Source organism: Amblyomma maculatum, chromosome 1 (assembly GCF_055883805.1).
Source record: "Amblyomma maculatum isolate TAMU_Amacu chromosome 1, ASM5588380v1, whole genome shotgun sequence".
In the NCBI taxonomy this organism is placed as follows: domain Eukaryota; kingdom Metazoa; phylum Arthropoda; class Arachnida; order Ixodida; family Ixodidae; genus Amblyomma; species Amblyomma maculatum.
This window is the reverse complement of record NC_139344.1, coordinates 392,234,989-392,262,636: the sequence shown is the minus strand read 5'-3', so window position 1 is coordinate 392,262,636 and position 27,648 is coordinate 392,234,989. Positions and strand designations below refer to the sequence as shown.

Sequence of the window (27,648 nt, the reverse complement as noted above, 5' to 3'; positions counted from 1 at the left end):
GGGCAGAGATCCGCAAAAGTTTCGGCGAACACCTTTTCTGGAAAGCCACTGTAAACTGCCTCCACATGCCGTTATTCATTACTAAAGAGGCATTTTATACTCTCAAAGATCCAACAAAAGAACACACACGAAGATAAACGCGTTTGGGACGGGGAAAAAAAAAAACTCCAGGATGTCGATACAGTTTTGGCTGTCCGATCATGAGCAGACACGCCACTTGTTGCCAGACTGTTCTGCTAAAGACCACTATATAAAACGAGGGGCGACTTTAGCTTGCTTTCTTTGAGAAACAATCTCGACCTATATTCCGGTTTATACGGTAGTTTACTGAGAAAATGTGCATTTAGAACATTTAGTCTGGTGGGAATCCAGTTGCAATGGAATCTGCCTTTTGCGCGAGGATGTGGCGCCATCATGCGGGAGCGGGCGGGAAACACATTGAGCGGCAGTGTAGCAGACGACGCGAGAGCACACCATACGAAATGGCCACGCCAACGCTGGTAGAAAGCGAAAGCTTCCCCCCTTTTTTGGTCTCGTAGCGGAAAGTAGTGACAGTGATTGCAGCATATCATGTTCACGCAGTATGGGGGAAGGTAGAGCGTTTTCACAATCCACTCATAACGCACGTACGCATATACTATCTTCGTATTGTAAGAGCGTGTAGCGCGGGCCGTGTTCGACGTGACAGAATGAGACGCTCTCAGCGTGCAGGTTTTCGGCAGACAGGAGAGCGTGGGGGCAGAGAGAGAGAGAGGGATCTCAAAGGGCAAAGCAGCCAGGGGTTTGTTGATGCTGCAGAGCTAGGTGGAATCGTCTCCTGTGACTTTGAGCGGCGCATATGCGCGGGGTGTCTTGAGTTACCGAGCACAATGCGGTCTCCGCGGCGCCGGCATGGTGCAATGGGCGTCGCTTCCTCCTCGCGTCATCTACAACCGTGCAGCTATAGGATTTCATCCACGAAGATCGGCAGAGAGTCGCATATACACACCCCGTGAAAAGGGCATTGTCCCGGCCGGAATGCACACCTGCAGGAAACGCGCTGCATTTTTCTGGCAATGGATGATTCAGAGCTGTAGCCGGTTTCTGGCCTCAGGAGTCAGAACGGATGTGGTCGCAGTGGTGAAAAGGTTCTCGGTGCGCAGAGAATGGTCATTCTGTTGTGAAAGGATCTCCAACGTTCATTTCTGCCTCCGCCGCGATTTCTGCGGAATCAACAACTTGGTGACACATGTGAATCTCCTACATATCTGATGCGCATCTCGGTCAGGAACCAACCCTGTTCTACCTCCAGATCGATCCACTCTGCAAGTGAACGAGCATGAACCCTCCAGGAGACTCATTTATTGTGCCGGGCGGTTTCCTTGACGTTGCAAACGGTTGGACGAAGACTACGATTATCAAGCTCCCTAACGAAGTGCATCTGATAATTCGTACACCAAAGGAACAAAATCCGGATGCTTTGGCGTGCACGAAGGCGAGCCTTTAATTAAAAAAAAATACTGTGCGTCGTGCAAGTGTCAAGTGCGTCATATGCTCCGAGCTGCAAAAACACAGATACTACAGGTATGTATGCATCTAAGCGAAATAGGCATGATGAAAAGTACCTACTGGAGTTTTCACCCAGGCTGTAGCGCACCAGTGATAGCTGCAATGAGGATTTCTTCGGTGCGTGATTGCTTCAGTTGCACCGGGGCCTGAAGGCGATGTATTTTGTCCCTTCTTATCTTTATGTGCGAAACGGCTAGGTCGCTTAGATATCACAGGCGGCTGTGTGCGCTAGGCCGTAATATTTAGCATGTTTTATCGTGACTGCCACCTCACTAACAAGAAAAAAAAAATACGGCGTTTTAATGCACTGCCGTTCGCGAGCGTCATGACCAGCTCAACCACTCGGCTCGCTAACGGCGGTGCATCACAACAAACACCCTTTTTCTCTTCTTTTTAGTCAGGCGGCAGTCGCGATAAAACATGCTAAATATTACGGTCAAGCGCACACAGCCACCTGTGATATCTGCGCTACCCGGCCCCTTCGCACATAAAGAAAACAAACGACAAAATGCATCGCCATCAGACGCGCCGAACAAGTGCTCATTGCGGCTATCACTGGTGGGTTACAGGGTTGGTGCAAACTCCGGTAGATACTTTTCATCATGCACATTTCCTTTAGATGCATGCATACCTGTAACGAAGTGTTTTTCGCACAGTCGAGAGCACGCAGTCGGCTGCCAAGGTCGCCCATTCACGTCTTGACGCTTGGTTGCCCTAATCCAAGCTTCACGCCGTTGCAGGTCGCGGCTCGCCGAAGGAAACCTAACAAAACGCGTCTTGCATCCTGGCACGCCTCGAGAGTGGCAGCCGTAAGCGGCACAGGTGGTTGGCATCGTTTTACCGAGGCTGTGAACGTACCGCGCCTCCAGCCCCCGTGCGTTGGCTATGAGTGCGGCGACCAGAAGCGCCGTCGACGCCTCTCAATGTGTTTTCATCAGTCGCCGCTGGGGCTTCGCGCATGCGCAGAAAACTCGCGCAAAAGGCGGATTGTAAAAATTTATTTGCAGTAATATACAGGAAATGGGGCTCGGGCGAAAAGCTACAACGATAGCTTGAGAGATGCACGAGGCCCAGTAAAGGCAGAGCAACAAAACGTGTGAAATCAAGGTGAACATATGCTGCATGAAGGCTGTTTCCTGCACTTGGTAAACTAGAAAAGAGGTTTCCAGAGACATGGTGTCTGACTGTTGTAGTAATTATTTTTCAGGCGAAGGATATCTACCGAAAAACTAATGGGAAGCAGCAGGTTATTGCTGTTGACTCCATCTTCAAGAGGAATACCTCAAAGTAAGTAGTCTTCATGATGTTCACAAGAGTGCTATATTAGAGCGAAATCTGTGCTGAGGTAGAACGTCCTAGCTTCGGTTAGTGGAATTGCAAATGATGAAACCTGTACTGAGGTAGAACGTCCTAGCTTCGGCTAGTGGAATTGCTAATGATGCATATAAGTTCATTGCTGTATAGAACATCAGTTAACGGTAGTTTAACATTACATGCAAAAAGGTTGACATGCTTTTTAATGTTGCAGTCAGCAATCACTTTGCCATTGCCCAGCATTGCACAGAAACAAGCTGCTTTGTACAAGTGATGAGTAATTTATCAGTTGGTGTAGAAATTTTGTTGAGCCCCCATATTGATATACTCTTGATGTGCTATACTTGGTTGTTTATTGTTAAAATTAAGTCTTTTGCTTTGTAATTGTAGTTCCCAACACTTTTGTTCGAAATAAAAAAGAGGCTTTGCTTTTGGCAATCCTTCAAGGTTGTAGTCCTGGGCGAACTTTCAAGAAACATTATTACTGCATTTTCAGGGCCTTGCCTCATCTCAGGAACAAGTCATTCGACCCAACAGGAAACCCAAAGTTTGCCCTGGACTATTTCGTATTTCGGAAGGATCCAGAAACCTGTCGAACAGGTAGGTGTTATGGCAGGCAGTTTGCGTCTAGCTTTGTCCGAGTCTGTCTGTAGTTTTGAAAACACACGATGAATTTGTAGTGATGGCCTTTATGGTTTATCTCCTGCCTCATTTGCAGTGTTTGCAAACTTCATTGGGGACACTATTGTTTTGGACACATTTGATGATGCCACCAAATACAGGACAGAGGTAAGGGACACTGCTTTCGCTTTTCAGTATTTTGCTGTTGTTCTAAAGTTTATGTGCTGTTATAAAACTTACTTTAGAGCATATTCTGGTTTTGTGATGTAAGTAAAATATTATTGTATGAATTTCACCGAACCATGAAAAATATTGATTATCACCAAGAGTTGCTGTTCGCAGTGAATGAGTGAACTTCATAATCTGAAGCTGGGAAAACATCCACTCAACGCTCTTTATGGTTGTTATGGTTGATGTGATTTATTCCCCCCCGTGTGTCACCGTATGGGGCTCGCGATGGTTACCACATGACTGGCAGTGTGTGGGTCGCGGGCCACTGCTCAGCGTATATGGCGAGTACAGAGTTTACTGCACCTATGGCAATTGCAGTGCTAGTAAAGCGCTGGCTGCCGCTGCGGTAAATCTGTCATGGATGCATCAATTCTATCGTATACAGGTGTGGGAGTGCGTTATAAATGCAAAATTTTGCATTGCATTTATTTAGGCTAGGGAGTTTTATAAATTTTTATCAGCTAGGATCCTGTCACTGAGGTCCTCCTCCACTGCACTTTTGCATCATGTGGCATACTGCGGCTGCATGAGAAGGCTTAGCATTTTCATCAAGACGTTGCAGCACAACATTATACAGTCAACGACCGATAATTCGGACTCCACGGGGAATGTAAACCAGTCCGAAATATCGAATGTCCGAAAAAACGAATGAAGCAAAAAATACCTGTTTATTTACATTTTAGGGTGCCTGTTTCGGGAAGAATTTGTCGATGCGTTGCTGCACGCACTTCCGCTTCCAACAACAACAGTAAGGCGTTCCTTACTAAGCTTGCCGCCGTGACAAGGTTCTCCGGACAGGGCAAGTGTTTTGTCTGGAAGCAGCTTGTAGAAGAGACCAGTCTCATCGATGTTAAAAGTGTTGTCTGGCGAGTAGCGACTAAGCAGCGCTTCAAGTTTTTCACTGCGGTAGTTTGCGACCAGTGTGCTACTCACTGCACCACTTTCACTGCACATTTTTTTGAAGGCGAGGTCGAACCGCTTTTTAAAATTCCTGAGCCAACCGTTGCTGAACTGAAATCCTTCGATGCCAAGCCGCAGTGCGAGTGTCTCAGCCTTATGCTTCAAAAGGTGGCCAGAAACAGGAACACGCTGGGCGACAGTAGCGTTAAGCCAGATGTTCAACGCTTCTTCCAACTTCGGGTAAAGGCCTTGTCGCAGCCTTTTCTGTTCAGCTGTTGTTGTCTTCTCCGTGGCCTCAAGAATCTTGGACCTATTCTTCATATAGTCCGATATCGTTTGCTTGGAGATGTTGAACTCACGGGCAACTTCGACTTGAGAACGGCCGCTCAGCACTTGCTGTATTATGGCTGCTTTCTTCGCCATTGTCAGCGTCGTGTATTTCCCACGTTTCGCCGCCGTCGGCACGGACCGCGAAGGCACCGTTGGCGCCATTTGCCGTGGCCTGTCGTTGTCAAACTCAAGAGAAACGTTGTCGTATGGTCACTTGAAAGAACCTAGCCTAACGCTACTCACGCACGAGGCACTGAACAAACGAGCACAAACTGGTGGCCGATGGCGAAGACGCGGGGAGGCCAAACATGCCCGAGGGCCAGTCATGCGGAGTGGAGCGCCGCCTGCTGTTCTCCCGTCGCAACTGTCCTGTCGCACCGCCGCCTCCGTGATCAGCTCCAGCAATGCCGACGGCGCACCGTTCGCCGATCACGGAGGCCACAGTCGCTTATTGCGAGTAGGCGCCAAAGGAAGGCGCTCGTCTCCTTTCTTTCTTTCTTTTTTTTTTTTAACTAGGAACGGCGGCGGGGGAAGCGCGCGCATCGAGGCACCCTGTTTAGAGTCCGGATTATCGAATATAGAGCCGGAGGCTGTCCGAAATATCGGTCGTCCTTACACATCATGTTTATGGGGCCAGTGGCGGTGCCGCAGACCTGTCCGAATAAACGAGCATGTCCGAATTATGAGCGTCCGATTTATCGGTCGGTGACTGTAGTCAAAATGAGGTCTAGCACCAATGCCTAATGATGCTTCACCAAAGCATGCCTGGTGTACAGTGAATCGCTCTTTCTGCTTTGCCGGTATTTACTTGTCTAGAGGTCTGGACTTGGTGAACTGAGACTGAACTGTTGTCTATGGAGTAGGACTGTTGGAGCAGAAGGCAGAGAGATGTGCAAGTGAATGCTGATATATAGTCGAAACTTTAAAAGATGGCTGAGCATTTTGATGCGGGCTATATGTGAGCATTCATTAGACTAATGTATTGTCCTTCATATTGAGTCACGTTTCAGGCGAGGAAAATCCGGTGGCACTTCCTTTTGGGAGCTGTTTTTTTTTCAGGATGACGTCAATTTTACATTGGTACCAATTGGGGCTGCGTTTCAAGAAAAAAAAAGATGGGAAGGGTGCCAGCCAAACAGCAAGGGGAGAGTGCGCGTCGCAAGTGTCTAGCTGTTTTGGGAACCACATACCTGCTAATAGGTAATATTAGATACTAACTACAATACTAGTTACAGATACTAACTACAACTGCTAAAGAGCAAAGCGTGCTGAGCACTTCTTGCGGCAGCCTGATCTACTTCTACCTCTTCGTCCCCACTTCCCCTTCACGACTGACACACACCCTGCGCGCGAGTGCCTTTATCAGCTTAAGATTTTGCCAGAAGCCTTCCTCCCAGGCAAGTTGCAGGTGTCGTCTCGTTTCTCATGCTACACTTATTGATGACCCTGCAAGGCGCTTCTAAAAGAAAAAGGGCATGCACAGCCAACTCGCCCTAGAATTCCTGGCTCTGCCACCTAAACGGTTCTTTTCGAAGCCATGGCCAGCCCCCATGGTGTAAATAAAAAGCACGGTCCTGCCTCCGGAAGTATGTTGTCACACCGGACATGGTGACAGTCATTCAGTTTGTTACAACTGGGCATGATGAAGGGAACCTGTTTCCAAGAGGAACCGCTGCTGGAGCTTTCCCCTCAGTGCCGCCAAATAGCTACACAGGAAGACTTGCATGACATCCTCGTAGATAGAGGAAAACCTAAATGTATAAGGGTGCTACCATACTAGAACTATTGCATACTTTCTTGGTGAATGAAGTTGGGTCTTTTCTTTAGGCGAGGGTGAAGAATCCGGAATGGGCGTAGAATCATCTTCTGTAGCTGCACTGCTCCTTGGCCAATTGTATTGGAAACTGTGTTGGGTGGAAGGCATATTGCTTTGACTGGCACATTACACAGTCTGCCTCCCGCATATGTGGATTGCAGGTGACCAAGTTTTGCGCATGCCCCACGTTGTTGGCCAAGACAGGCGAGCGCATTGCCTCCACTGGTAAGTTTGGTGGCCACCAGAACAGGGCACCCACCCTGGCCCAGCTGCAAGGCAACGTCTTTGGCGAGCCCCCCATGAAGGACTTGGACCGAGTGCAGGAGCAAATCCGTGAGTGGTTGGACTGGTTGCTGTTGTATCAGTGAGCTATGTGTTGATATGTGGCAAAGAATATGGCTGGCAGCTAGAATGGAGTAAAAGAAGGGACAGATGGCACGAGGCTGCCAACAAGAAAACAGCCATGTTGCGTGTCCATCCCTTTGTTGTGATTTTCATCTTTGACTCTTGCATAGAACTTTGCATTGCTCTGGACAACAGGAGATCATATAGATAAATAGCAGCTCACTGGCAGCTCTCGGAAGGGAAGCATGTAACAGGAGCATGTGCTACGACCACTCGTGTTTAGGGCCAGAACTTGGACGTTGTAAGAATGCTTGTTAAGAGACATCAGAGCAAGTGGGGGATATAACAGGTGTGACACTTGAAGGTTAGAAGAGAGAGAGGGCCCTGCATTAAGAGCTGGCGATATTCTAATTGAAGTTAAGATTGGAAGTACAGTAGAACCCCTTTATAGTAAAGTCACTAGGACCAGCAAAAAAAAAAAAAAATGCCCCGCCGGGGTGGCGCAGTGGTCACGGCGCTCGACTACTCTTCCTAAGGATGCTGGACCAAATCCCAGCCTCGGCGGCCGCTTTTTAATGGCGGCGAAATGCAAGGCGCCCATGTGCTGTGCAATGTCAGTGCACGATAAAGAACCCCAGGTGGTTGAAATTTCCGTAGTCCTCCACCACGGCGTCTCTCATAGCCTGAGTCGCTTTGGGATGCTAAACCCCACAAATCAAACCAACAAAAATATTTACTATATCAGGGTCTTTACTATATCAGTTGTTGGCGATGACATGGTTCTGAAGATGCTGTCTGTTAAATAGGCACTTCTGAACACGTTTTGTTGCTTGATGAAAAAAAAAAAAAAAACGGAAATACCTTCAGTCTTACTTTTACCATCCCTTCGTACATTATTTTTGTTATAAAAGTTTTTTACATCTTGTGGAAGTACCTCATAAGCATCAGGACAACATGGCTACGAATGCAGCAGAGTTCAATTTCATGTGAAAACCAAAGCCTTGCATGGGCATGGTGTCACTTGCTGTTTCTGTCTTTTAAAAGGCAATAAATGATAAATGCGCGTGGCAGTCAAGTGCTGCAAGACCGCACTCGCTGCACCTCCACTTTTTGCCTCCACTGCCTCATGCTTTGTGCTGCACAGTGCGGTGAATGTTCACCCGTTTCTTCCTCTTCCCTCTTTCTTGCTGCACTTTTACTCCCCTTTACTTTCTGAACAGACCACGCCGCTCCCTTTTTTTGTGTTTGTACACAGCTTTTTTATTATTTGTTTCTACGTGCTGCGTGCCTTCCCTCACGGCTCCAAGGCCTCTGTAAGGTAGGCTTCTCCTGAAGGCTGCTAAGCCTGGTGGGAAAGCCATTTAAACACACACACACACACACACACACTGTTATTTTTCTGTTTTCAAATACAAAAAATCTTTGCCTCACGATTCTAGGTAGCGCGCAGGCGCGATGTTATATCGTGGGAGCCGCCGCCGTGGCCAGGCGCACTTTACTATAACCGATGTTTACCAAAAACGTCTTTACTATAAAGAGGGGAATATGTACAGTTGTCTATGGAAGATGAACTGAGGCTTCAGTTTCACTTTACTATATCAGAGATTTTACTATATCCGAGTTTACTATAGCGGGGTTACTGTTGTGCATTAATACTGTTTCATTTGATCTCAGCAAATTAAAAAAGCAGAAACAGGCTGGTAACTGTAATTAAAAAGGGCACTATGGCACCCTGCTGCAGAAAAGAAGGGCATGCATGACAGATGCATACAAAGTGACTCTGCTTCCTACTGAATGGCATCAATGAATCTGCGCTTGAGGAAGCTGCATTTACCGTAAAAACCCGCGTATAATACGAGTTTTTTTTCCAACTTTCAGCGTTCCAAATTTCCGCCTCGTATTATTTGCGGATCCCAACCAAAATGTCAAAGTTTTGCGAGAAGTTTTGGTTTCGTTGTTGCCGCGTGGCTACGGCTTGGCTTTGTTATCGATGTGCGGCTACGGCTTGGCTTCGTGGCCCTAACGTGGCCGCACCCCGCAGTGGCCACGACGTCGAGGTGTCGTCTCTTTGTTGTTGAGTCGTCGAGTGCGCACAGCATCAGCGCATGTGCTCTCGTGCAAACCACGGTTCGCGAAAAAGTGCACGCTTTTTTCTTTAAGTGAACGAGCAGGATGCCAGGGTCTCGGAAACAGTACTCGGCTGCTTTTAAGAGAAAGGTGATTTTAGTTGCTGAAAACATCGGCAACAGTGCGGCCGGGAGGCAGTTTGGCGTCACCGAGGGAAGCATTCGCGGATGGCGACGACAGAAAGAAGCCCTTTTCGCGTGCAAGGGAATGCGAAGAAGCTTTCGCGGGCCAAAGAATGGCGCATTCCCGGAAATTGAACTCGCTCTGACGGAGTTCGTACGAGAACAGCGAGCATCGCATCTAGCTGTGAGCGTAGAGCTTATGCAAGCAAAAGCTAGGGAGCTTGCAAGGGAAAAGGGAATTCCGAGCTCCGCCTTCAAAGCAAGCAAGCACTGGATACATCGCTATATGTGCCGTGCTGGATTCTCGCTACGCCGGCGAACCTCGATTTCACAAAAGCTGCCCGAATCCTTCGAAGAGCTGCTGGTGGCTTTTCAGCGCCACGTGATTTCTTTGCGAAAGACCAAAAACTTTCAGCTGGGGCAAATAGGCAATGCTGACCAGACGCCGGTTTACCTGGACATGCCATCGCCCCTCACCGTCCATGAGAAAGGCTCTAAACAAGTTTGTATCCGGTCTACTGGAAACGAGAAGACGCGGGTTACAGTCATGCTATCGTGCACGGCAGACGGCCGCAAGCTCCCGCCCTATGTCATCTTCAAGCGCAAGACAATGCCGAAAGGTGAGGAGCTGCCGAAGAATGTCATCGTGAGATGCCACGAAAAAGGTTGGATGAACGAGGATCTTGTCCTCGACTGGGTGAAGTCAGTGTGGTGCAAACGGCCCGGTGCACTGTTGTCCTTTCCATCCATCCTCGTGCTGGACGCGTTTCGTTGCCATTTGGCCGACTCGGTGAAAAGGCTGCTAAGCGACTGCCGCACAGAACTTGTTGTGATTCCGGGTGGGATGACCTCACAACTTCAGCCTCTCGACGTTTGTGTCAACAAACCCTTCAAGGACGCAGTCAAGCGATGCTACGCGGAATGGATGCGGTCAGGTGAGCCTGCAGTGACGCCGGCCGGGCGGCTGAAGCGAGCATCGCCAGCCACGCTGTGCAAATGGATTGTGGACGCGTGGGCAAGCATCCCAGAGGAGCTTGTGCGCCGTTCGTTTAAGAAGTGCGGCATCTCAAACGCCCTCGATGGCACAGAAGATGAGTACCTGTGGGATGATTTGTCCGACAAAGAAATTTCCGAGGAAAGCGCTGCTGAAGATGAAAGTGATTGAAGTGTGAGGTCCGATTTCAATAAATGTCTTGTTTTTTCTCTCTCGTATTATATGCGGTAAAAACTTTTTTTTTCCATTTCGCGTCTCCAGAATTTCACCTCGTATTATATTCGGGTTCGTATTATACGCGGGTTTTTACGGTATTTAACCTTGGTATACAGATAGAGAATGTGCTGCTGCTGTTGACAGTTGTGCTTGGAGCATCTGTCAGATACCTTTTGAGTACTTGAAACATCAGTGTAAGGAGCCTAGTAGTGGTGTGAATCTTATAGAGACTGGGCGCCCGTCATATGGCGTCACCGTTGCCTCGGTGGAACAGCGCTGCCCAATGTGTAAATATGCGCCAGCGGAATGCTGAGGCAACGAAATGGCGCAGCCGGTTCCATTTTGATAGACGTACACGAGCACATATTTAACAGGGTGTCTACCGACCGAGAAAACCGGGAATTGTCAGGGAATTTTAAGATGCCAGGAAAAGTCGGGGAATTGTCAGGGATATTTCTAAAAAGATTGCAGAGTCAGGGAAATTTCCCAATGCCGTCCGCCCGCACGTACCAGTAGCCGCAGGTGCGGCCAGGCGTAGCCATGAGACACTACGAGCGCAATGAAGTTAACGCTTTAAAAGCGAAGTGCGGCTGTGACGGCGTGGCGGTGTGTTCGCACTGGCCTCCGAGATTCCTGTCGCGTCGGTGCGTGACACTATACTAGATGGCGCGCGCCACCACTCAAATTATCATCATCACCTAATCCTTGTTTTTCATCTCTCCTCTCAGAGGCGCTTGCATAGCACTCCATTCGTTTGTAGTAGTTGCCGCTCTTGCGTTTCCCGACCAAGCACACTTGGTTCCGCGTGCACGCTACGATCTTTCCTACCACGTGCGCTTCGACCTTCAGTTTGAAAGTTCGGGCTGTGCTCCTGAAGTGAACATATGTGTGGAAGTGACGATGTCTCTGTCAAAGAAATGCTGCTTCAACCCCGACTTGACAAACCCGGAAATCTCCGCACATGCAAATTGGATTAGGCCTGTGCCAAATGACCCAAATAGGGCTCGCTGCACAATGTGTTGCAAGAAGTTCTCTTTGAGCAATATGGGGAAAACGGCAATTACTAGCCATGCTGAGAGTAAGAAACGTCAAGCTGCTATTAAATCTCAGCAAAGCGCTTCCCAGACACGGGTCTTCTCATTTTTCGATACTGTGACAAATAGCGGCTCGCCTTCCGCAGCACCAATGACTGCTTCGTTCGGAGGTAGCGCTAGTGCTTGTGGCGCTCCGGAGCTACGTCTAGCCACCACCACGGAAGCACTTAGCCCCTCTGTGAAGACATCAGTGAGTAGCTTTCTACTGAAGAATGAAGTTACTAAGGCCGAGATCATGTGGTGTTTGAACACTGTAATGACCCATGGATCTTTCCGATCAGCGGCAGCCTCTGCCTCGCTGTTTCCGTTTATGTTCCCTACATGTAAAGTCGCCACTGAAATGCAGCTTGGAAAGGACAAAGTCGGATACACAATTTGTCATGGTATTGGTCCATATTTTCAAGAGAAGTTGCTGACAAACCTTTCTAGCCTTCCTTATTTAGTGGTTGCATTTGATGAGTCACTCAACAAAGTCACTCAGAAAGAACAGATGGATGTACTGATCAGGTACTGGGACCAAACTGATGCCACTGTGAAAACACGCTGCCTGACTTCGTGTTTCTTGGGGCACACCACCGCAGAAGATTTGACTGTTGCTTTTAGGATAGCCACAGAAGGTATTAATCAAACGAAGATACTACAAGTGTCATTGGACGGGCCAAATGTGAACTTGAAGTTTCTGAGGTCCCTCAAACAAGAACTTAGACAATCCGACTCAACCCACCAACTTCTTGACATTGGAAGCTGTGGACTCCATGTTGTCAATGGTGCATTTAAAACAGGCCACTCTGCGACGCACTGGGATCTGGTTGCGTTTCTTTGTGGGGGCTATAATCTATTCAAGTATGTGCCAACACGTCGAGCAGACTATATCCACTTCACAGGAAGTGCCCTGTTTCCATTGAAGTTCTGCCCGGTAAGGTGGCTTGAGAATAGCAAGGTGATTTCAAGAGCGCTTGCTATTATTCCGAACTTGGTGAAATTCGTGGAATGCTTCTAAGCAAGCAAAAAAGGCGCCAGCGTGTGCCAGCTACAGCATTGTTGAAAATGCAGTAGGGGACAAGATGCTGCCTGTTAAATTAGCATTTATGCTATCAATTGCTGAAGACCTGGAACCATTTTTGGCTGAATTTCAGACAGACAAGCCTATGGTGCCCTTTCTAGCCCCTACACTGGATCGCCTGTTGCGGTCATTGCTCGCTAGAATCGTCCGGAAGGAAGTCCTGCAAGCTGCCAACACGTCCACCAAGCTACTTAGGATTGACTTGGAGAAACCTGATAACATGATTGCTTCTACTACATTCAACATTGGGTTTGCTGCAAAAAATGAGCTTAGCAAGATCCCCACACCATCGCAGCTGGCTGTGCTCAGCCTCAAAAAAGACTGTATTGCATTCGTAAAGAAGTGTTAACAAAAAGTGATGGAAAGGTCACCTTTACAATACAAGTTGACCAGAGGAGCGAGCTGCTTGGATCCAGCTATCGCATTGTCTCCAGAGGTTGGTGCAAAGCAACTGTGCATTGCCCTGGAGGGGCTAATAGAGCACCAGTGGCTGACTGGTTTGGAAGCTGAGCGTACCCACCATTCCTATGTTGAGGTATGCTCATTGAGCTCTGCACAGGTGGCATTGACCAACTTTGACAGAAACGAGCAGGGGCTAGACACGCTCTGGTTTGAATTGTGTTCACGCAACCATAAGGAGCTATTTTCCTTCATCAAGATCATTCTTAGCTTGTCCCATGGAATGCAGCTGTGGAACAAAGGTTCTCAGTCAACAAAGAGTGCCTTGTTGAAAACCTGAAAGAGGAGGCGCTAATTGCACAAAGAGTAGTGTATGATTCAGTCTCGGCTATTGGAGGGTGGCCAAAGTTGAGGTCACAAACACAATGATGCAAATGGTCTGCAGTGCCAATGCCCGATGGAAGTAAGACCTGCAAAGAAAGAAGCAAGAGAGGTTGGACACATCGGATGCCGAAAGGAAGAAGAAGAGAGTGGCTGCTCTTGTAAAAGAGCTTAAACAAAAGAGGCAAAAGGTCATCGACGATGCACAGTTGCAGGCTGCTTGTCTTGAGGAAGAAATTCTCTGAAACAAGGTCCCTAAAACAGCTGACCAATGTTTTTTTCTCGCTTTGACAGCAGATCAGTTGTTTTGTACACCTGAATAAAATATTTTGCATTGTGCATAATGTCTGTCTATGCAATATATTTTTCAATGGCATTAGTCAAAACTATTTTTCAGGACTTCGGTCAGGGAATTTAATGGAAATAGTCAGGGAAAACATGGAAAAGTCAGGGAATTTAAAAAAAAACACTTTGGTAGACACCATGTTTAACCTTTGCTCTGCGGTGGGGTTTTCAAAGCTTAATTGCACGGAGGTTTTTCGACCAGGATATTCTTGAAAAATGGAAACGTCGTCATCCGCAGGGAATGTTTTTCGGAACTACCCGGCACATGGTATTTCTCTCATATACTCAGATATGCCGCGCGGGCGTTCGCCATACACTAGGAACGCCTTTGAAGACAACTTCGGTGACACGACCTGCATCTGCACTGCATGGCAATCTTTTTCGGAACCCACCAGATCAAATACCGCCGGTCCATGAAGCGATGATGCCGTAGTAGTGGTAGTCGCAATGGTCTGGAGCTAGTTCATGAATATCTTATTTAAATTTTCGTTTTCTTTTTTTTTTTTAATTCACATTTTATATGGAGCTGGTAGCAGCCTTTGTGGCCATGTGGTATTGAATGAGCTCTGCAGTGAGTGCTTTTACCGTGAGAAAGGTATGACAAAGCTGAAAAAATTTGAATAGTCTCAATGCAGACTCTGTTATTAGCATGCTGGCATTGATTAAAGAAAGAAGAGAGGAAGAGTACAAAAAGTTTTGAGAATAGCAGTCGTTCGTGTCTCCTATCTACTCTTTCTGTAAAGAAATAAAAATAAATACGCTATAACTGTGCCAACGAAAGTAGGTGTGCGAATATTATTTCTTCCCATCACTGAGGAGGGTAACGTGGCTCAAACGATGATGGTGGCTGCCTTTTTCTTTTCTGTGCCGGCCTTTTCTTGTTCACAGGGGGGGAAATGCTGGCGTTGCAACTTAGGCTGTTGGATTCTCCTGATTTCCAATTGCCGATAAAATGACTACAGATGCTGGAGTGCGGCTTTGGCTTCGAGTCTACCGTGCCGTGGCTCCAAGGAAACAGAAGGCACACAGCTTTCGGTTGCAACAAGATTTTAAATAGTTCCACACTTTTCACGACCACACAGTAACCAAACCAGTAGATACGGGCCTCTGTTTTTGAACAAACTGTGTTCAGGTCGCCCCCTGCTCATACTTGTGTGGAAACTGGTAGAAATGAATAGACTTAGAAGCGTCCGACAAGTTTGCATAGCTGCCATCTCACCAGACATATTCATGCACAAAGTCACCTAAAAATTAGGCGTAGCGAAGCAAGCTCACACAAACCAACAACGGGCGGAACGCCGGAAAGTGGCGCCACCCGTCCAGCTGCCCGGTCCCTATACCCCTGTCAAGCGCGCAAGTTAAGTGCACTTGCAGGGAGCACACTTCGTAACTCAAAGAACACTTCACGTGACACAGAGCAAAACGGGAAAATATAAAATATGTGTATAAAATATAATTATAAGAAAGAGAACCCCAAAGTGTAAACTTCACAATACTGCTTTTTAAAGTACTAAAAAAAAGAAAGATGCCTAAAATTTTATAATTGAGTCATGACTGTCTAAAATTCTCTGGAGGTACAGTCTAGCCCGCTTATGTCAACGAACCTGAGCGTCACACGGAATTCTTTTGTTGTATCAAGAAGTTTCTGATATGTGGGCTGCTCACAAAAAAAAAAAATTATTCAGAAAAAAGTCGGTGATCGTTGTGTGCCTCTTAAGCGTGCATTCTATGACGGCGGTTTCAAGCTTGTTCAAAGCTGAAATGTATTCATCCTCCAAGGCCTTATGTACAAAATTTTTAAGTTCCTCAATATGGTTCACTGCTGTGCTCGCGCTTACGGGCGCTGGCTCCGATGGCTCGCTGTCGTTGCCCAAGGTTTCGGCGTCGCTTGATGCCCGCACTTCCTGGATGGCCGTCTCATCGCAAAAAGACTTCGTGACTTCAGCAGCGTCGTCCGCATCAATAAAATCTTGCCAGTCGATATCCCGATCGGCCAGGTCACCGTCAACAACGCGTCGCCACAAGGCTTTATCAAGCTGGCTCTGTTCAATGTCTTCAATGCCCACTTCAGTTGCATCAGCAAAGCCGGCCTTGCAAAAACAACTCCGGATAGAATCGGGTGTCAGTTCCATCCACGCTGCTTTGGCCATTTCCACCGCTGAATACAGCGAGATCTGGAGAGGCACATTGGCAGCAGGACGATCAACTGCAATCAGCATCTGCTGTGCAACACGCCGCCGGTAGGCCACTTTAAACGACCATATTATGCCCATGTCCAGCGGTTGCACTTTTGGTGTCGTGTTTGGGGGCAGAAAAAGCAGCTCAACAGCCATTAATGAAGCCTGCACATGGTGGGCAGTACAGTTGTCAAGAATGAGAATTTTGCGCCCTTTCTTTACCCTGCTGCTATAAAAATTGATGAGCCATTCCGTGAACACCTCGCGTGTCATCCACAATTTTGAGTTGTGTCTGTACCGCACAGGTACGTAAGTGCGGAAGCAACGTGGCCTCTTTGACTTACCGACGACAAATGGCAAGCACCGATCGCTTCCATCCATGTTCGGGCACAGCAGTACAGTTATCTGCACTTTGCTGTGCTTACTGCCTGTACATTTGTCGCCCGTCATAGCGTGCATTTTTCCAGGCAGCATTTGGTAGAATAGGGCCGTTTCATCGGTGTTATATACATCCCTTTCTGCATACCTTGATATATGGCCCAAGTTTGTTGACAGCCACGCACGGACGTCTTTGTCATTTACTGCTGCCGATTCGCCATTGATGCACTTGAAAAATATACTGTGGCAGGGGAAAAATCTGGGAAATCCAGGGGGAATGCAAGGTCTTTTGCCTTGGACAACATCAGCGGCTCGCTGATAGGCACATTGCATGCCCGAGCATCAAGAAACCAGGAGGAGTGCATCTTCGACGTCTGCATATGTGGTCTTTTGTAGGCGCTTCCTCGTCGCGGAGTCCGGTGATGGCACACTTGTAGATTTTATCTTTCTCTTTCAGTATTGTGGATATTGTCGACTTTGACAAACTGTACTTTTTTACCAGTTTGTGGTTCTGTGCCCTCCACGTAACTCAGTCCCAACTTCTGCATAAAGTAGGCACCACCACGTAACTCAATCCTAACTTCTGCATAAAGTATTCCCCCAATGCACCTGATGAGCCAGTTGCCACAATCCCTCCATCCTGATAGTGAATACACTGCTGTAAAATCAGCTGAACTTAAACTGTATCTTAATTTTTACGGCTCTTATCTTATTCATGGTACTCATTTCAATATAAAGGGCATTTTCACCGCATCGTAGGTGTACGCGTTCTTCGTATTCTGTGACCCCACTTGTCACCCGCTTTCACCTTGCCAAGATAAGCGAAATGCATATAATCATGGCGCTGGAAAGTGGCAGGTATGGTCTCCAGGGTAAATATTATTGTAAAGTGAAGAAGACCAGCTGCACATTAAGATAAAAACAAAAGCGCACATTTGAGTCTGTGTCTTTTGTCACATTATAGACTTTCTTTTAATACCTCGTCCACCCCTGGAGTCAATGTAGATGTGGCTGAATATTCTAAATAGTCCTCGTTTATGGCTTCACTACATAATTGAAGCACAGCTTTATGAAATTGCGTACTTCAAAATCATTGATACTGGAGCCTATAGCCTCGTGTTGGGGTGAAAGTTTGTACCTGAAAGAGCCAGATCTTTGTTTGAGTTGGTTCCATGCAGCTTTTTTTCCGTGGGTACCTGTGCCACGGGGCACCACAGTTTCGCCGAAGCAGTCCATAGCTTCGAGAAAAATCAGGTGCGCTCGCAATTCTCATTTACATTTCTTGTCGTTCGGGAATACTCTCGAATGCGCAACACATTTGCATTTGAAACGAAGCCTGGAGGTGCCTCAACCCCCCCCCCTTCCCTTTGCCCCTCGTCATTCTGCTCTTTACTCCTGGCCCATCCTCTTCACCCCAGCAGCCGAGTAACTTAAGGTGGCTACTTTGCCCTTCCAATCTTTGTGGACAAAAGTTGAGAAAGATCTTTAAATATGAAAAGTTTTGTGCCCAAGTCCAAAGCTTTAAGCTTCACTGTCGAAGTAGACGCTGGCGAGTCCGCCATTTTCACACCACTAGGAAACAAACAACGAACAACTGACTAGCACAACCGCAAGCAAGAGAAACGAGTAAACGACTGCACCACTGTCAGTCATGTGAGACGCGGGGATAGAGGGATGGGGTGAGGTTGAAGGGAAGGTGGTTTCGACAACACGATTCCATGCTACGTTGTCGATTGGTAGCAAACTTGACCGTTGCTCTGACGTTCTCGTGTTCCTGTGGCGAATGAGATACTGCTCTCGGTCCGTGTTCACGTGGCTCATGTGTGCTAGGCTTGGCTTGCAGTTTTTTTTTTTTTCCCCTCCCATTTCGGCGCTTTCTTTGCAGTGTCGCCGCTCCGTGCCTTCGTCTTAGATGCCGTGAAAGATAATGCGGGAAGTCGCTTGCCGCATTTGGGCCGCTCCTCATTCCTCCAGCTAGATGCTGCGAGAGATAAACCAGGAAGCCGCTTGCTGCGTCTGCGTCGCCTCTCATGCCTCGAAAATGCAAATTGTTGCGGCTTGCAGAGCACAGGATCGACGAATCTCAGCACGTGGAAAGTGCTCCGCGGCGCCAAGGCGTTCGCTGTAGCCGATCAGCTAGTCTGATAGATGTTCGGTGTATCTGAGACAGAGTGCCATAGCCCTAATGTATATTTTGACGGTTGCACCTTTGTGATAAGCGAGCGTCTTAAGCGGGGCCATTATAAGTGGGCTCGACTGTAGTAGTGTTGCTATTCAAGACAAGTTTCTACCACAACGGCCACTTTTCGATAAAAGCGAAAAGCAAGGCACCCGTGTGCTGTGCGATGTCAGTGCACATTAATGAACCGCAGGTGGTTAAAATTTCCAGAGTCCTCCACTATGGCGTTTCTCATAGCCTGAGTCGTTTTGGGACATTAAACCCCATAAACCAAACCAAACCATCAAGAGAAGTTTGCCAACAAACAACATGGCAGACAGCAACGAGCCTATGTCTGGTCTTGCTGTTATGGAATGGAAGCAAGTTCTAATTGCCTGATCTGCTACCGAAAGGTCTCGGACTGGAAAGGAGAGGAATAAATGACAGGTAAAAGAGTACAGAAGAGATATAAAAGGTGTAGACGATTGAGAAACAATTACTCTCATAACCTTTATACAAAACAGATAAAATCAACTTGTATGCGTACCTTATTACGTAATACATTTTGTGGCGAGCAAATCGCTGCTGGTGAGGCTACGCACTCGGCTCTCAAAGTCTGTTCTGCGAACGCACTTCACTCTTAGTGCACAGTTTTGCAAGTGCACTTGTACGCCATTTAATACTGGTAGCGTGCACTTTTCGCAAATGACACTCTTCATAAGTGCACTCTTGCGCGCCTAACACAGGGTTACCACTTTCATGGAAATTTGGTCAAGCTGTCAATTCCATTAAGCTTGTCTTCATTTTACGATTATCAAGCATTTTGGGAGAATGATGTGTTGTGAGATTGGCTTTATTTGTTTGTTAGGGCACATAAAGTTTCACTTGCATGGGTGCAAGCATTGGCAGGCACAAATGCAGTCCTCCTTGTTTTGATGATTGTGTTTTTTAACACTGCAGTCTTGTCTGTGGCTGTTCAGTTGTTTTTTGTATGCATTTCATCTTACCATTGTGTTGCTTCAGATGCATGCTGTTCTTAACTTCCAGAGTTGTTGAAGAAACTGAGTGTGACCATGAAGAAGCAGCGAGATGCACGGACAGAGCTCGAGAAGCAGAAGCAGAAGGACACGACGTTTGTGATGAAGAAGAAGGACTACGAGCAGCTCAAGAAGGAACTGGCAAAGGTCGATGAGGGCATTGCACGCCTGAACACAAATTCCGAGGACGAGCGGATATCGTTCCCTCCAGTCCAGGACCCGGTGCGGAATTCTCCCAGGCGTCAGTCGCTGCCGCTCATGCAAGCCAGCCGATACCCTCCAGGTGGGTGCACTGGAGAAAACTGCAGTGATCGCCTTTTATTTATATCACCTCATTTATACATTCCGGCTTCGTAAACTTTGCATTGTGATGAAAGAAACTGAAAGTCTCATTGATTCGTCCTTCAACAAAACCAGGAAAAATTCTCAAATTATCTGGAAGTTCAAATTATCATATTTCATTAAAAAATTAGGAAGAGGCGCTTAAGATTGCTTAAGATTGCTTATGTGCGATTATGCGAAAGTGTGAACACGACTGCAAAGGCCATAGGAGCCTCTTCACATCGAACCATCAGTGCAAGCATGGTCATCACTCCTATGTTTACGCAAGCACTCACACACTGAAATCGAATGTGCACACATTTCTTGAAAACATCACACATGTCAGCCCGGCATTGCGACTGTGTGGGAAGTGTCGCTGCTTGCGGAAAAAGTGCCATGGTTTGCTGAGAATGTGGGGAAGAGGTGACGTATCGGCACGGGTCTGCCAGCCTCTAGAAGGTTCCGAGTCATTTGGCAGATGTGTACCGCTTACTTGTCAGGACACCTGAAACTCCACACGCACTCGTACGCATGATTCAAAGGGCCGCATCTTTCCCTTTCCACATGCGCCGTGTTTCTTCGTACTGTTGCCGATGAGCAGCTGGGTATTGATACCATGAAAGTGGTAGTGTGCCAACAGCTCATTCAGTCAATTCGGCATCAGGGATCAGTCTGAGAGCGAGCCTGTGCGTTCACGCTGTCACTGAGTGGGGAGGCGCCTGCGCCTTAGAGCATGTTCCCGCTTGCCCACCAATGTTGTCCTAGGAAATTGACACTGCCTTCGTCTCCGGCGCTCTACGTTGTTCCAGCTACCGACACGCACAATCCGTCAGCAACCACATGGCAGTGATGGACGCACACTGCTCTTCCCGAATGTTTTTTTTTCTTTGTTTCGTTATTTTTCGCTGCTTCTGAGCTTGAACCAACATTCTTAGATAACAGTCTTTCATCTAAAAACTTTGGCGTGAACTTCTGTAGTGCCACGTTCCGAAAGCGCAAGCAGCGGAGACTGCTGCATTTTCCACGTAAAAGCGCCGTCGTTGCTGAAATGCAGTGCATTGTATCGACAACGGTCGCTCGTTGCTATAGTAGACGTTCCTCTCACTTCAGTTCGTGCTTTATCGGCCTGAAACTTGAGGGATTCTACCAAATTTCCAGTAACTAGGCACTAGCTAAGAGACAGTCGGCGCCGCGAGTTCGTTATATCAAGGTCAACCACCGTGATGTGGTCATTACATGGAGTTTTCAAATACATGCACTTCAATGGGGGCGGCGTTGGGGAATTGAAAAACTTGTAATATTGAGGAATTCGCTACATGGAGGTTCGTTACATTGAGGTTTAACTGTAAAAAGCACCTGCCTTTCTTATCAAAAGTTGTGGATCTTGTTACGTTCTTAACAAATATTTATTCGTTCTCTTGCAGCATCGCCGAGAACTCCCGACAGCAGCGTTAACGGTGTTTCTCGAAGAGCCCGTGCTCCTCCTACTCCTGCAACGGCACCAGTAGAGAGGAAACGCCGGAGAGTCTCGTGATCCAGTGTGGTCCCCATTCCCATCATTCCATACATCACTGCTAAAAACCTGTTTGATTATAGCTCACCTCTTTCGGGCATCATTCAAATGCATAATGAGGAAAAGATCTTTCCTTTTTTCCTTCGTTTTTATTCTTTTTTTCATTTCCTTGCATATTCTTGTTGCTTCTTGTGCAGTGCATACTGTGACTGTTACGTTGTCATTGTTCCTTACCTTTACAACCTGCCAGCGTGGCCAGTAGACACGTTGGTTTGCTTCATGTTTGTTTATAACGCAAGATTTAGTTGTTTGTAAACTGCAAGTAAGGATGGATATACTGGAGAGAAAATGTAGTATGTGTACATAAGAGAGAGAAGGGGAATGAATATGATGCTATTAACTGTTCGTTATAGTCAGCAGAGGCCTTATTTGTGTGTTACCTTGGGCCTTTTGTTTTCACATCTGCCCGAGACCGAGATTTAGTGGTACATGAACCCAACAGAGAAGCAAGCCACGGCTGGCGCAAGTCACCGTGTGTTATCAGCTGCATACTGTCATAATTCCTGGCCATGTGCGTCCCATACTGCTAGTGTTATTCACTTTGGCCCACTGTCATCATTCTACACTCCCTATGCTCTACTTTTCTTCATATTTTTTGTTTTGCACCCAGCTCATCACCTTCGCCTTTGAAAGTTTTGTTGCGTCTCATGATGCAGTAATTTTCAATCTACGCTAGCTTATCCGTCACACAGGCAGTTATGCGTGGTCACATGTCGACATCTAACATTATCGTTAAGGGAATTGTCATTTTTCACTATTTGCATACCGTGGCTCATTGCCTGGTCATGGCATACCTTGAGCTCTGTTATATTTCTTTTAATAGACTACTTGTATCTGGATGCTCCTTTCCCCCAACTGAGGACATTAATGCATGCACAGTGTGCATGATATAATGTATGGCTGTGTTCCTCAAGCCTGAACTTGACTTGCAGCTTTGATGCACTTGAAAAATTTAAGCTGTCTAGGTATGAAATAAGATTAATTCCTTTGCACGGTGCATAGTACATGCCTGCAGATCTTGAAGGCACCACCACATTTTGTCTGTGCAAGAAAGAATTTGGAATATACCTTTGTTCAGACCATTAGAATGGTTATGTTCTCTTAATGCAGCTATCATTGTGCTGGTGTTTTGAGGTTTCTTTAATAGAGAGATTGTTTCAAGTTAGTTTTGGGTATTCTTTCGAAATGAAGTAAGACAGATGCTTCAGCCTCAATCTCCAGAAATTTAAACGAGCTCCTGAGAAAGTGTTGAGGTCTGCTTTTCAAAAAACTTTGTATTAGAACAATTTTATGTATATAGATGTCACTTTCTTTTTTCTCCTTGATCAATATGTGAGAGGATTTTATCCTGAGCTAGTTGCAGGACAATAAGGAATTTTGCCATCTAAGAGTGCTTTATTCCTTTATTTTGACCTGAGCCTACCACTTAGTGCTATTGAAAGCTGCCTGTCTCTTGATCATTGCACACCTTGTTATATGACATTTTGCATCACACTGCCTTTGTTCTACCATGGTAGACCTTTGCTTTGGCACTGGCAGGTCATGCTAAAACTGTCAGCACCCACATCATATCTTAGTTTTATGATGGCAGAGCTGAAGGCACCTTGTCATTTTGATTTTCTGACAATAAAGAGTTAACCTCAAACCTTATCCGTTTGGCAGTAGGTATCATGTTGGCTGTGGGTCGGGAGTACCATAGAGTAAGACTGCAGCCAGCTGAAGTGCTTCACTATCGAACACTTGTGCACATGCATGTGACCTCAGACCACTCATTAGTTTCTAATCAGTAAATTAGTCACAGCGCTCGTGGATAGTCTGGATGTTGTTAATGCAGCAGCTACTGTTGCACCAGCTGTAATTCCAGCTGGCCTGCATGGGTTGTGTTATTAGGTATGGTGCAAGATATTAGCTATAGCTTGTAAGGTTTGTTGGGAGGCCCATTGAGTTGTTCTGAAGAGCAGACTGTGCAGTAAGACCTAGTCTGGAAAGCTTGGTGATCTAATGGCATGATCTGGAACTAGGCATAGGCAGCTTGAAGCCAAATATATTTTCACTGGTGAGCAAATTTTGAAGCTGGTTGGTCAACAGCATCATACACGCAAGCATAAGGTCAATAAGGCATATGTGTTTGTCAAGCCGAGGCAACTAGAACAAGTAGGATGCTGCTGTGGACGTGTTGCATGAGAGCCAGAGTTTGGGGTTTGTCAGTTCCTGTTAAAGGGGCTGACACACCAAAATTTGAGGATATAAAAAGCCTGTTTTAGGCCTTTGTATTAAAGTGCTTTCGTAGCCAACTGTCGGGCACAACAGTTTTGAAATATATTTTGCTTCACTTACAAAGACTGCCTCGTTCTCATGATCGGGACCCATATCTGGTGTGACTGATAGATACTGACGTCAGTGAGTTCGAAGTGCAACCAGAAATCTAGTGGTATCATACCACAGTATAATGACATATGATGATCATAAGATTGGGCAAGTTTTTCTGAATGTACTGCTGAATTAGGCAAGCTTGCTAGTATTTTGCAAAGGGCCTCACATTGTTGTGAAGCTGCAAAGGAACATTCAGCAGGCTATCTTGCTGAGTACTGGAGGCATCCAGATGGTTGCTCGGGCAGTGACCACCATGCCTTCTGCATCAGCAGATTCAAAAGTCCAGCCTGGGTGGACTTCACTAGGGCTACCAGCAGCACTGCTGAACATCAATGAAGTTGAGTGCTTTGCTCACTGCATTTAACTCAGGCTACAGGTGAGCAGTCTCTTTGTACCTCTCTGTTGACCTTTATTGTTGTTTATGGCCTCCACCATGGCATGTGCCTCTGTCTTTGCTGGCTAGTAGATCAAATATGATGTGATCGCCCAGGTTTTGAACGTCTGCGACGTTCCGATCGCTCCTGGTCTTGTCGCATTCGTACAATCGTACCTTTGCTATATGGAAAAACCCGCAATCGTTTTGTCCAGGCGGAGCCCATGGCTGCACTAAACCATCGCTTTGGCACTATTTGCACGGCCCGCCCCACGGTCGATTTCTGCACTGTACAGGAAAATGGTGCTCTCAGCGTTTCGTGCAAGCTCCCTATAAGCGTTGAAACCACACCTTGCTGGACTAGGGAGAGGACGAGCGAGGGCAAAATCTTTGATAAAGCGGCGAAAACAAGAGCAGAGGCCCAAAAACAAAAAAATGCATATCCTTCGAAGACTGGGGACGCGGAACATCTTTGACGGTTTGAGTTTTAGCTGGATCAGGCCGTACTCTGGAGCGTCAGCCATGTGTCCAAGGATGGTGGGTTGGCGGTAACCAACGCAATGAGAATACTGGTGAGGCGTTCAAGGCGAGAAGAAACTGTCGCCGAGAAAACCACGACGTCGTCGAGGTAGCAGGTCGTCCATTTAAATCTGCGAATTAATGGATTAAAGTCTAGAATGCGAGCCGAGTAGCCCAGAGAGGTTTACATCTCAAAAACCAGTGTTTACTGCAACAATAAACAACAAAATAAAAAGTAAGGACATTGCACTGTTAACAATCATGCGCACGCACGGTAATTGGTATGCGTGCCGTGCCGTTTCTGTTCTCGAAGTTCTTCCAAAGCCCCAGCTCACTGCGCTCAAAAGCATTTGCAAAACATTTACAATAAGCCTTAGCTGTTCAGCACACAGTGGTTTGCTTGGTATGCTTTCAGGCCTGCACGCTGAAAAGATCGCGAAACAGGTAAAGGAATTCTAGACAGGAATTCGTCCGTGTGAAGTGACATTCAAGATAAGGCAGTGATGATGCAAGATTCAAACATTTATACAGTTGGTTAGAGACCAGTTACGGAGCTCGTATTACGGCTTAATGCACGGTATCTTCTACAGGAACACAGAAAGTATTCAGAATGCCCACAGAACTCATTATGGCCACCGGCACGGCGGTCGTACTTTCCCGTGAGCTGTACTGGTGGGCGGCGCTTCTGGGCTGCCCGAGAAAAATCAAATACCGGACTCCTTTTTCAGCGGATGCTCCTTTGCCACCGGTGTTTTAGTATATGTTGTGCATGCCGTAATTACTCTCGCCGCCGTTTCGGTAGCGTATGACTGCTTTTAGGACGCACGCCCTTTTCTTTCTTTCTTCCCTTATCTCCAATTCTCTGTCCGCACGAGGCAGCGGGTGGTGGCTCAGCTATATAGCCAGTTGGCAGGTCCTGTGCATTTTATTTTCTTCCTTCTTACAGTCGCAGCAACAACCTGTCAGCAACTAGTCCGTTATTGAAAATCGAACATTCCCACTGAGATTTGTTAGCTCACGTAAGAAGGCAGAGTTGTCATGCTGGTTATATTGATTGCTCGCCATTTGTTCTGCGGGAGCGCAGTACGATCGCGGGCTTTCCTGTAGGCGCTGCATGTAAGCAATTGTTAAATTTAGTGGAAATATACTTTGTTACCCACTTAATTATTAGTTCCGTTTTAGTACCATTATAATGATTGAGATTTTCAGAGGGTACAGCAGCACGGTAAAGAATACTCTAGACGCACATGTACTCGATGGGAACAACGTGGTTCTGTGGCGTATGGGCTGCATGCTTGCTTCGCAACCCGAAGGACCGGAGTTATTTTCCTTGTAAGTTCGGAAGAATTTTTATTTCTCTGCTTCTATGTAGATTACAACAGAGAACAAAAACACCGACACCGCCTTTGCCTCGAGTGTTGATCGAATTGTGATCGGGCTGATAACAGACGCAGTCCGTCCTATACAGTCGCCGTGCCGGCTTGACTGCGTTGTCCACTTATAGTTGGCGAAAACTCTCAGTAAAACTTGGCAACAATTGTATGGCCGAGACTTCTCTCCATCTTGGTCATACATTTGTACACAATATAAATAAACCGAGTTGTCTTCATTCTCCCACCATCGAAATTTTCCTCTCGACGGCACTGCTGTCCTAATTGAAACGGCCTCCGACTTTTCTGAGGATGCCTCAAGAGGCACCCGAACCTGATATATAATGGCAGTCCCAAAATTTCATAGTGCGTTGTCTCCGCGTACGGAAGAGGCTGGCGCCAACGTTTCCGAGTTCTGGCAGTTTCAGTCATATATATATTGTGAAAGAAGGCTAGGTTGAGACGGCAAGGTCGTGACGGCAGGGCCAGCGATGCCTTGTCTAGCGTTTTAATCCGATGACAAAAACCCAGGTGCGTGCCGGAGCCAGCGTTACGGGACGATGATGATGGTATGTACAAATGAAAGAGGAAGATCATGGAATGAACAAATTAAAGAACATCCACGGAAGGCTCACACAATCTGCCCGGGGAGTCGGAAGCGGCCAGCCTGGCCGCTCCTAACTAAGCGATGCATCGCGGCGCACAAACGGTTTCAAGCGAGACACATGAACAATTTCAGTTCCACGGTGGCGTCGATCAGCTGGGGATCAACAGGCGTCACTTTGTAATTCACTGGGGAAGTTTGGCTTATGACCTCATAGGGACCTACGTAGCGGTGGTGGAATTTGTCACTAAGGCCAGGGGTGCGCAATGGTGTATAAAGCAGTACTTCGTCGCCAGGACGAAAAGAGACCACTCGATGTGTAGAATCATAGCGAGTCTTGCGGTCTTCCTGGCACGCTGCCGTGTTGAGGCGGGCAAGATGACGGCATCTGGCCACACGAGATAAAAAATGGGTAGGTACTGATGTGGAGTAGTCGGGCGTAGAGAAGAAGGAAGCGTCGAGAATTGTAGTGGGAGGACGGCCATAAACGAGGAAAAATGGAGAATAACCGGTAGTTTGTTGTACTGCTGTGTTATAGGCGAATGTGACGAATGGTAGAATAAGTGTCCCGATTTCGATGACCTGGTGTGATGTACATGGATATCATGTCTGACAAGGTGCGATGAAATCGCTCAGTCAGACCTTTAGTCTGGGGATGGTAGCTTGAGGTTGTATTATGAAGGGTGGATGACGCGTGAAGAACTTCGGCAACGACTTTTGATAAGAAGGCTGTACCGCGGTCACTTAGGAGCACCCGAGGAGCGCCATGACGCAATACAATTGATCGCAAAAAAGAAATTTGCTACTTCTTCAGCGGAACCAGTCGGTACAGGTGCTGTCTCAGCGTAGCGTGTGAGGTGGTCGACAGCTGTTATAATCCAATGGTTACCCCCATCGGAGAGAGGTAGGGGACCATATA

At 47.0% G+C, this 27,648-nt stretch overlaps 1 protein-coding gene and 1 pseudogene across 1 annotated transcript in view; both read left to right on the top strand.

Annotated features, from left to right (window-relative positions):
• The window catches only part of LOC146208549 (structural maintenance of chromosomes flexible hinge domain-containing protein 1-like), a 142,057-nt gene extending 118,917 nt beyond the window's left edge, over positions 1–23,140 (top strand). Inside the window, exons 44-49 of the mRNA XM_084594722.1 lie at positions 2,756–2,835; positions 3,359–3,462; positions 3,581–3,651; positions 6,922–7,093; positions 19,607–19,879; positions 21,342–23,140. Coding sequence (XP_084450848.1) covers positions 2,756–2,835; positions 3,359–3,462; positions 3,581–3,651; positions 6,922–7,093; positions 19,607–19,879; positions 21,342–21,451 — 810 coding nt within the window. The 3' untranslated portion in view covers positions 21,452–23,140. The remainder of the gene's footprint in view (positions 1–2,755; positions 2,836–3,358; positions 3,463–3,580; positions 3,652–6,921; positions 7,094–19,606; positions 19,880–21,341) is intronic.
• LOC146208550 (uncharacterized) lies at positions 10,667–12,722 on the top strand (annotated as a pseudogene).
• Positions 23,141–27,648: the final 4,508 nt, after the last annotated feature.